This window comes from Zingiber officinale, chromosome 7A (genome assembly GCF_018446385.1).
Source record: "Zingiber officinale cultivar Zhangliang chromosome 7A, Zo_v1.1, whole genome shotgun sequence".
Taxonomy (NCBI): domain Eukaryota; kingdom Viridiplantae; phylum Streptophyta; class Magnoliopsida; order Zingiberales; family Zingiberaceae; genus Zingiber; species Zingiber officinale.
The window spans coordinates 125,300,219-125,311,019 of record NC_055998.1 but is presented as its reverse complement, the minus strand read 5'-3'; the positions used below and the strand labels follow the sequence as shown (position 1 = coordinate 125,311,019).

At 42.2% G+C, this 10,801-nt stretch overlaps 1 protein-coding gene across 1 annotated transcript; it reads left to right on the top strand.

The window, feature by feature from the left end:
- The first annotated feature begins 7,323 nt into the window (after positions 1-7,323).
- Positions 7,324-10,006, top strand: LOC122002393. Its single transcript, XM_042557545.1, has 4 exons — positions 7,324-7,766; positions 7,845-7,988; positions 8,881-8,964; positions 9,048-10,006. Exons 1-4 carry the CDS (start codon positions 7,356-7,358, stop codon positions 9,882-9,884), a joined length of 1,476 nt encoding a protein of 491 aa, XP_042413479.1. The 5' UTR covers positions 7,324-7,355; the 3' UTR covers positions 9,885-10,006.
- Positions 10,007-10,801: the final 795 nt, after the last annotated feature.

Sequence of the window (10,801 nt, the reverse complement as noted above, 5' to 3'; positions counted from 1 at the left end):
CACTCACATACACATATCAAATAGCAAGGGTAAACCTAACTTAAACCCTTTGCCCAAACACTAAAACACATGGTCACACGGACTATTGTGATTGCTCCAACAATCTCTTCTTTTTTGATGTTTGGCAATACGTTTAAGTTAGGGAAAACATAATAGCAAATAAACATGTTAAAACAAAGGGACTTATATTGCAAGGCTACACACTTGGACTTACACCACTGAATGGACTTATGTTGCAAAGGCTACACAACTTGGATTTGCACCGCCGAATGGACTTACGTTGCCAAGGCTGCACAACTTGGGCTTACACCGTTGAATGGAAAATGCAAACAAGCATTAGAACCTATCCCAAGGCTCCCCTTATACCTAACCTCCCCATTGAGCTAGGAATTTTACCACAGAGATATTAAGAACCTATCATAAGGCTCCCCTACACAAAGACACTTAAGATTTTTCCAACTAAACCTTACTTCTCCCTCTTTGTCTAACATTAAAAATCTTCTAACAATATCCCAATTATCAAAAATTTGATCATTAACCTGACCCTAAACTCGTGTATTTATCCCCGAAGGATCTCATACACTTATACGAGTTGACCCGGTCAAAATTAGTGCTGAAAAATAGTACCAGTCTGGTATCAGTCGACTGCCTCCAACATCAGTCAATTGTCCTCTTCAATACAACCTCACAGAAGCATTCTGTGGTCGAAAAATACTATTACCAGTTGACTGGTGCAGTTACCAGTCAACTGGTACCCTTTTCCATTCCAATTCAATATTCTGAACCTGTTTTAAAAATGTATAAATAATTCCATAGACATCCAAAAATCCCTAAATTTTGTGGAGAGATATGTTTTAACCGTGTTTACTTAGGAAAAATATATTTAAAAATGTACATATCTCGGATCCCAAGATTGACAGAAAATTCAAAAATATCTAAATGATTCAATTGAACCTTGACATAAAGTCCTAGTTTTGGTTTCGTCTTGATGTATTTGCTCATACCAACCCACAATGCATCCCTAACATTGGTTTATATGACATATATACATCCAAAATCAATCATCATGTAATATGCCCCCAATGTCATATTTTCTTGTATGAAAGACAACCCATGTGTGCCACTTCCCTAGGTTTGAGACTTAAGTCCGTCTCCAAACCACTTTGGCATATTCCATGGCTCTTCTAGACTCCGAAGTAATTCCCACCTGAGATTCATTGGCCATGAGTCCCAAATTGACTTTTTGAGCTCCCCATAGAGCTCTTAACCTTAGCTACCACCCTAGGTGACTCATTTATTGTGGCTAAACCATAATAATGCTCCTTAGAAGATTTCCTTATCTTCTTAATCTTGGACACATCATCCTTGCCATAGTCATATGCAACCCTAGCATATTTCTTCTTATTGACTTTAGATGACTCTCCCTTGCCATGATCATTTGCTATCCTACCATATGATCTCTCCTTGACCTTGGAGGAACTAGATCAGTATCCCAAACCCGATTTATCGTTGTTGGGTCTTTGACTTTCCAACATCATACCTAATTTCTTAGATCCAACATTGAATCTCTTAAGAAAATTTTCTAACTTATTAAGCTTTGTCTTTAAAGCTTGATTTTCCCTTTCTAGGTTCCTAAACCTAGAGTCAACATGTTCACCATGGACCTATCCATTTTTCTAGGCATATATCTCCCCTTCTTTGAATTTTTGCCTAGGTTCTCCATTACCTTCTTCTCCTTAGGTAATGAGAATTTAACATGTCTAGGTTTATCATGAATTGGTTTCTTAGGGTTATGATCTACATTTATCCTATTTCTATCATGATATTTAAAACCAAAATTTTGTATGGGTAAATAATGACAATTATTCCTAACATGAATGGAAGAATAAGAATTTGAATTATACTTCAAATTAGAGTATACCTCCCTTACCCTTAAGCTCCCCCTTGACTTGAGCTTCTCTTCTTCTCTCATTTCTTTAGATGCTCCAACTTCTTGAGCTCTCCCTTCCTTGGGCATCTTGTGTGGTAGTGTTACATTTCACCATACGTGAAACATCTAATGCGCTTCTTCTCCTTCTTCTTCCTACAACTCAAATTAAATTCTAAAGGAATTGAATTGAGTTTAGGAATTAACTTCTTTTTACTCATTGGACACCTACTCTTGTTGTGTCTCTTCTCATTGCATCCGAAGCAAGTGATGTGGTCCTTTGACTTCACTTCGGTGGAGATGCTCACTAAGTTGACTTCCAAGACTTTTTTTTTCAACCTTTGAGGATGTTTCCTCATCCACACTTGCGGATGACATTTCTTCATTCTTCTCCTCTTCGGATGTTGAGCATGGCTCAACTTCCGTTTGCTTCTCTTCAACTTGAGCAATTAAACTCATCTCCTTGGGTTCTTCTTCTTCTTGTGTCGGCATAAGTTCTTTGCCTATAACTTTCTTCACTTTACTCCAAAAATCATGGGCATTCTCGTATTCACCTACACAACTCATCATATTAGAAGACAACATATCTATTAAGATTGATATTTCCTTATTATTTACCTTCGATCGTGAGATTTGCTCCTCTGTCCAATATTATGATCGGAGTCTCTTCCCTTTTTTATCTCTTGGGACTTTGAAAGGTTCCTTGACCACCATCATGGTGTCCCAATCCGTATCGAAGAAGACCTCCATCTTCATCATCCAATATGTGCCCCATAAGTCTCCTCCTTCAAACTTTGGAGGTGCTATCAAGTCGGCCATCTTCTTGAAGTTGCTCTTCTAGGCGGTTAGTTTGATGAAGTGCGACCTTGACTCTGATACCACTTGTTAGAGAGCTTGTATGGTCGGTTAGAAGGGGGTTGAATAGACGTTGCCCCCAATTCAATTGCTTCTCTACAAGATTAGTTTGTGCAGCAAAAATACAAACTAATATTAACAAGAAAGCTAAAGACAATAAGAAAGAATGCAAACCGCTAACACGTTTCCTTTAATGTGGTTCGAAGATTAGGGCTCCTACTCCACGACTGTCTGTAAGATAGACAATCTCTCAATCCTTCAGTATATTAGCCCCCAGCAAACTCTGGTTACTCAAGCAACTCCTTGTGGGTGGAGAAACTTCACCACAACACCAACCAAGATCTCTTGGACACAAAGAAAATCTTGAGCACTTAGTGACTACTAATTAGGGTTAACCATCACTAATTTCATCACCTTGGCCAACCATCCCAAGCTCTATCTTATAAAGCATGGGGAGAAACAGCCGTGTTGTTTACCGTTACCAGTCGACTGGTCCTTGCACCAGTCGACTTGCGTCTGGCCAACGACTCTCTACTAGTTGATTGGTCCTTGCACCAGTTGACTGATCCCAGTACCAGTCGACTAGCACAACCCTAAACTTAGGGTTTTCTTTCCTGAGTACATTTCTCTCGTACTCAGACCCTCACGACTCACTTGACTCTTTTTCATAACTTTGACCTTTTGCCTTCAAACCTACTTCTTTTGGCTCTCGTCCCTCGGATGCATTCAAGCCCACGGCTCATCCTTAATGTCATCCTTCGCGTATGCCTCAAAGTCGCTTCCCTCGTCCCTTGTCCTTACTGCCTTGTCCATGATCCCTCGGATGCTCCATCCTTCATCAGATCCGAAGTCATCAAGATGAGTCATATGTGTATCTTGCAAACCTGCACACTCGCATACACATATCAAATAACAAGGGTAAACCTAACTTAAACTCTTTGCCCAAACACCAAAATACATGGTCGATCGCACTGACCATTGGGATTGCTCCAACAGGTGCCACCCCTTGGCACCGGAGAGAATCGAGAGTGGTCAGTAGCGACCACTGGAGGAGGTGACCGCTGATGGACAATGTTGGCAGTCAAGGGTGCAAACAACAACGGTGAGGAGGTGGCGGTGTATGTGGCGATGGCCTGGTCTGTAGCGAGAGATGCGAGGCCAGTTGGCAGAGAGCGCCTAAGGAGGGGAGCCTGGCAGGGTAACGTCAACACGGAGAGGGAGAGGGAGGCGATTACCGCTGGAGGGGACACCATGTTAGTGCAATTTGCACTAATGATCTAACTCAAGTTTTGATGAATGACAAGTGGATTAAAGTTAAAGTGTTTTGTGATCTAATTGCTTTACCAAGTATGCAGGAGTTGACAGGTTTGAAGGACCTGACATCAGGCTAAAATCCAGCTAGGTCTGCGCGACCCGATAGCTGGTGCTAAGTCCAAATAGGTCCATGGAACCTGATATCATACAGGAAGTCTAGTTGGATCCTTAGAACCTGACAACTTGCTGAAATCCAGTTGGGTTTGCGGACTTGACAACTGGCGGGAAGACTTAGTGGGTCAAAGGCAAGTCAAGCGACTGTAGTTGGTAAATAAGAGGTAAGCAACTGGAGGAGAGATCCAGTGAGGACGCCTTCTCGATTGATGAAACTGTAGATGTAGGTCTAATTTATGTTTATTTGAGAAACCTAATTTGAGACCTTGACTAAATCCTGCTCTCGGGGAGACATGATCTAATTACTACTTCTATCTTATTATGTTGTGCTAACTTTGTTTTATAGGATAAATAGATTTTTATTTTCCTGAACTGACTCCTTTTTGTAGGAAGGAGAAGTGTGAAAAAAGGGACTCTGGGTGCCCGGACTCCGAGCGCCCTGAGTTGGTTCGGGCGCTTAGACCAGCTCGCTCGGGTGGGTGCCTGGGCAGACACCCGAGCGGTTCAAAGGCTTGAAATTTGTCCAGGCGCCCGTACTAGAAAAGTTATCCAAGAGCTAAGTTGGAGAGCGTCGACTGGCCAAGCCCACGTCGACGGTCCAGGCACCCGAAGGGGTCCGGGTGCCCAGAGGTGGATAAAACTTCATGGATAAAGTTTCAATGAGAGGTCTCTACGTCAGCATGATCCAATCGTCCAGAGGGATTCCAGGGGCTCGGAATAGACTTATATAAGAGTCTTCGACCAGCAGCTTCAGAACAACACTTTCTACCACTTTTATTCTTGTGTACTGCTCCGAAAATGCTTCGATGACATCGAAAGACTGCTCAGAAGTTTGAAGAATGAAAGACTTTAATTTTCTTTCTATTTGTCGATAACAATTACTTCAGTTCTTGTACTTAATACTTGTAGTATATTATTCGAATTGATAGTGATTGCTCAACAATAGCAGTCGATGATCGCGGGCCTTGGAGTAGAAGTCGTCATAGACTACGAACCAAGTAACATCATCCATGTTAACATTATTTTTTGTTTTCTTTATTCCACTGCGTAACTCGTTTTAACTCTCGATTTTGACGAATACTATTCACCCCCCTTTAGTGTATTTACGGTCCTACACACCAGAGGCAACAACGTGCATGCTTGCTAGCCTCGTGTGCATGCATATCAAGGAGAAGAAGGGGGCTCGGGCAGTCTTCCCTCTGCATGAGACAGTGCTTACATTGGCGGTGCTCGACAGCAACCTCCTTGACTGAGGAGAAGGTGAAGTGACGGGAGAGGCGGCTCGGCGTGCGTGCGGCGGAGAATACCTGCCCGTGATTGTGAAAGGGGACGGTCGCGATGAAGTAGAAGAGAGCTAACTTGAGGGAGAGGGAGGCGTGATGCTCCTTAGCGTGTATGGCTCCCCGGCTACTGCCTCGGCGAATGACCAAAGAGGGGGCAGATGAAAGACTAGGTTGTGCCAAATAGAATGCTTCTTTAAAATTCTAAATAGTGGAATGATCAAAATGCCCTCTTCTCCTCCCCTAATTTCTCTAGAATCCTTAAGATAAATCCACATCAGCATGCATAGACATTTGAGCCAACCACCATCTTGTAGTATTAACGGGGGATGACTTCAAGAAAAGGGGATGAGCATTGCTTCTTGTCAGGGATTCACCATAATGTTATTGGATTACTATGTGCGGGAGACCAGATCAAATGTATCTGACAGGTGTAAGGTGGTGCCTGTTATCCAATATATGATTCTTTTCTGACATCTTCTGACTCTAATGTGCTGAGGGTAGACAAATACAACTGGTTTGGCAAATGTCTATCTCGTGGTTGACCTTCGAGCTAGTCGACTATCGCTACCCAATGGCTTCTACGATATTCTCAAACTTGCCACAAGGCTGGCTAGGGAGATGTAGCCCCAAGAAGATCCAATAGAGATGAGGAAGCAAAGTAGATGAGGGAGTTGAATTGCAAGGGAAGTCCCCTTCAAGGATGGCGCTCGCGACCTGACTGCTGACATCCTTTTTGATGGATTGGACTTCAAACTCAAAGAGTGGGGGGAGAGAATGACTAATCTGATAAGGGGAGATGCTAGTTAGAGGGATATAAAAAGAAATAATAAAGTAAAATAATTGGAAGGGAGAGCACTCATGGAGATATTCCCACGAAGATGTTCTTACTGGCTTGGATGACGAGCTATGGGTGTTCCCTACTGAGGATGCTCCTATGTCTATGGAGAGTAAGAATTAGAAGGGATTCATTCAAGAAGATACCCTAGCTACTAGATTGCTTCAGGAAGTTCTCAATTCTTATATTTAGGAGTCTTTGTACTTTTGAGTTTATGCACTTTCAAGTCCATACACTTCTGAGTCCATGCACTATTAAATTCACATGTTATTTCTAATCCTTCACCTTCAAAGTACTTCACCCAAAGGGATTATTCTCAATCCTTTATTTTTCAAAGTCCATGAGAACTTTCCGAGTCTTCAGGTCACGTCTGTTGGCAGTGTGGCACGGACCCGTGAAGGCAGACTTACAGAGGCCACCAAAGGCGGGGACTGCGGCAAATCACTTTCCATGATAGTTTAGTCATTGAGATACCACAAAAAGTTTCAAATGTTCAGCAGAGTTGTTTAGAATTTTACTCAATACAACGGGAGCTTGTCGATTCTTATTATTATTTAAACATCCATCCCGTGGTCATTTATTCAATTATTTTTCGCTTGTTACCTTTGCATCGTGGTTTATTTTATATTACCATTGTTATTTAGGTGACGAAGCTGGCTAGATGCTCTTCACTTCTGTAGCAAATTTAAAGGGTGCTCTGCTTATGCTCTCGTCCAATCAATTTGATTCGGGCAATATTGCCAAAGGCCACGGCAACTCTAAAATCTTATTCCTTTATGAGAATGGTGCTCAACTATTTGGATGAATGCCAATTGCCGAAGCATATCAATTTTCTTGTGCATGTCTATAAGAACAACGGTTTGTTTTGATACGTCGCTCTCCTCTCACAAAATACCTCTATGATCTTACCACTCAACCTTTTCTGCTGTCCTAAGCAAGGCATTCATCCATGCCTTAGCTTGTATGGTTAATCAACGCCACCGCCCGCCGATATATATGATTCCAATCTGCTCCGTGTCCATCGATCATGGCCACCGAAATCTTAATCTCCCCCATCGATCAAGCCGCCGCAACCCCCGCCCTGCCGCTGCAGCCCGCCGCAACGGCGGGGAGCACGCGGATGTGGGGGTGGATGGCGACGACGGCGCGGGCCGTGGGCGGCGCTTGTCTGCACGTGCTAGAAAGCTCGGCGACAGGCACGCTCATCTTCACGTCGGTGAGCCTGTTGCTGGTGTGGCAGCAGAAGAAGAAGACGCGGAGGCCGGCACGGCCCCTCACCCGGTCCATGTCGATAGCCATGCTGCAAGGCGGCGACAAGGCGATGCAGCGGTTCAAGCTCTGCCACGACGCCATTCACGACGAAGCCAAGCTGAAGGCCGCCGTCGATGACATGCGCCGCGAGATCCACATGCCCCAAATCGACTTCGCCAAATTATACGTTCGCTATTTTCCCATTCAACTTTCTTGTTCATCTTCAGCTGAGAATACTAGATATAAATGAGTTGACGGCGCGCAGGCATGCGTCGGAGTCGTAGAGATTAGCGGAAAAGAGAAGGAAGCAATCGAATTGCTCGAAGACGCCCTAAAGAGACAAAAGGCCGAGCACACGCACGAGATCCATGAGCTCGAGCTCTTACTGGTCGAAATGAACATTTACCAGGTATAATTAAACGCTCTCAGGTAGGGCTCTAAACGAATTGACCCGGCTCGTGAATTTTTTAAACCGGTTCAAAAAAATATTAACTCGAAATTTTTAAATTTGAGCAAATTATTTTTCGACTTTCAAACCTAGCCTTTTCATTTTGAAGCATGATCTACCAGTGGCTCGAAAAAGCTTAAGATTGAGTTTGAAAGTTTCGAATCCAGCTCGAACTTGAGCTTTATATGGAATCGAACTCGAGCCACAAAAAATAACAATTCGAGCTTCAAATCAAGTTTCAAATATCTCTTTTCGAATTCGAACTCTAACTCAAATATTAAAATTTTTAAAAGTTCAATTTGATTCGTTTACAGTTTTCAGGTCATTCTAATCACACATATGTATGTATAAGAGTATTCATATCAATTTGTTTATCTAAAATATATAATTTAGGATAAAAAATTTATATTCATTTTTTACTATATCATATATTAATTTTTCTATTTTCTCTCTTCTCAATAATGATTAGGAAATGAATTTATTTACAGTCCTACTCTCAGGTCATTCCAATCATACATGTAGGTATAAGAGCATTCAGTTTTTTTTATCAAAAATATATAATTTAGGATACAAAATTTATATTTTTTTCATTATATCATATATTAATTTTTCTATTATCTTTTTTTATATGATGTTTAGGGAATGAAATTTATTTTCTAAATTTAGAGAAGAACACTTATAAATTTAAAATTCAGGAATAAATAAGATAGTTGAAATAATTTTTTAATTAATTTATTAAAAATGTAAGATAAAATTTTTAAATAGGATAACTGAGATATAGGATAGATACTCCAAATGCTCCGCCAACGTTAGTCAGTACTCAGTAGTAACTCTTCTCCTGCAATTTTGCAAGGGAAACTACCAAAAGGCTCTGAATTACCCATGCATGAAAGCAGACGACATTTCTTCTGCAGATGCTCGAGTTCATTTATATCAGGTGAGGAACAAAGCCGATCAATTGATTATACACGGATCCGATTTCATGTTTTTTAAGTACTGGCCGTGTTCTATAATTTCTAGGCGGTGATCTACACAATGATGAACGATGAAGAACGAGCCAGAGAGAGCTACAAGAAGATGAGGGAAATTCGAAGCGGATTCCATGGGCAAAAGTTCTTCAAGGAGGGCTCGTCGATGTCGCTTGACGTTGCTGATTTCGACGAGTTCGCGAAGGTGGCGAAGCGACTGGTGCAAGAGATCCAGGAAGCTCAGTCCGGAACGCCAGCCGCCAAAGCTCAGGAATCTCAGCAAAAAACTGATCGATCAGGGCAAACAGATGGGAAAGAGATCAAGGATGCTCACTCCGGAACGACAGCGGCCGAAGCTCAGAAATCTCAGCAAAAAACTGATCAATCAGGGAAAACAGATGGGCAAGAGGTCATAAATGCTCACTCCGGAAAGACAGCCGCCGACGCTCAGGAATCTCAGCAAAAAACTGATCAATCCGGGAAAACAAATGGGCAAGAGATCAAGGATGCTCACTCCGGAAAGACAGCCGCCGACGCTCAGAAATCTCAGAAAAAAACTGATCAATCCGGGAAAACAGATGGGCAAGAGATCAAGGATGCTCACTCCGGAAAGACAGGCGCCGACGCTCAGAAATCTCAGCAAAAAACTGATCGATCAGGGCAAACAGATGGGCAAGAGATCAAGGATGCTCACTCCGGAACGACAGCCGCCGACGCTCAGAAATCTCAGCAAAAAACTGATCAATCCGGGAAAACAGATGGGCAAGAGATCAAGGATGCTCACTCCGGAAAGACAGCCGCCGACGCTCAGCAATCTCAGCAAAAAGCTGATCAATTAATCGGAGCAAACGGTACAGTCGCCCGCGGTACAGGCAGCGCCACCAACTGAAAAATAAATTATTATTTTTTTTAAAAAAAAAGTGAAAACAAAAGAATGAATGCGAGAAAGACGGTTGGCAAGGATAAGTTTAAACAAAGCTTAATAATAAATCTTAATTTGATTGTTTTTTATTGTGTTATAAAGCGGAAAGGTAGCGTGAATGAACGGCATTTTATACATTTCAGTATTCAAATTTTAAAATTCTAAAAACACATTTCTATTATAATGAAACAAACAAGTTAATAGAAATTTTAAATAATCAAACAGGTTTAAATTACTAATTCGATAATACATAAGTAAAATAAACTCAAGTCCAATTCAAATTAAAAAAATTAACTCAATTATTTTATCAAATAAATTTAAATAACATAAAATTTGATTCAACTGGCTTATAATCCTACTTAAGCAAATAAGCCAAGCTAATTGATCATGTCTGATGATCAGATAATGACCTGGGATCCTACCGGGGATATATCGAGGTTAAAGGGATGAGTCAACATAGAAGATAAAGTCAAGCATGGTTCCTAAAACAGATTGAGCGGATCCGACCGAGCGAACTTGGGAAAACATCCGAGCAGATCAAGTGTACAGCCGAGCAGATAGTGTTGGAACCCCAAGGTTGGTTTTGGTGTGATCAACAAGTTAAGTTAGGTTCTGTTGTTTTCTAACCTTGTGTCTAAGTGTGCAGGAGCTTAGGAGCACAGGTACTCGAGCGGAAGACGCAGCTAGCGAGAAGGACGGCACGCGGTGCGTCCGAGGGACGAGGCGCTGCGGAAGAGTACACCGGCGGACGAGAAGGAAGTGCGCGCGATGGTTCCGAGGTACGAAAGCCGGAGCGGAAGATTGCTCAGGGAGCAAGAGACGCAGCTAGCGCGAAGGTCGGCACGGGGTGCGATCGAGGGACGAAGTCTGCGGATGAGTACGCT

Bases quoted from the DNA above. Each gene is read 5' to 3' on its own strand.
- LOC122002393 (XM_042557545.1), top strand. From the start codon at position 7,356: ATGGCCACCGAAATCTTAATCTCCCCCATCGATCAAGCCGCCGCAACC. The intron at 7,767-7,844 runs GTTCGCTATTTT...GACGGCGCGCAG, and splicing joins TCGACTTCGCCAAATTATAC to GCATGCGTCGGAGTCGTAGA. The intron at 8,965-9,047 runs GTGAGGAACAAA...TATAATTTCTAG, and splicing joins CTCGAGTTCATTTATATCAG to GCGGTGATCTACACAATGAT.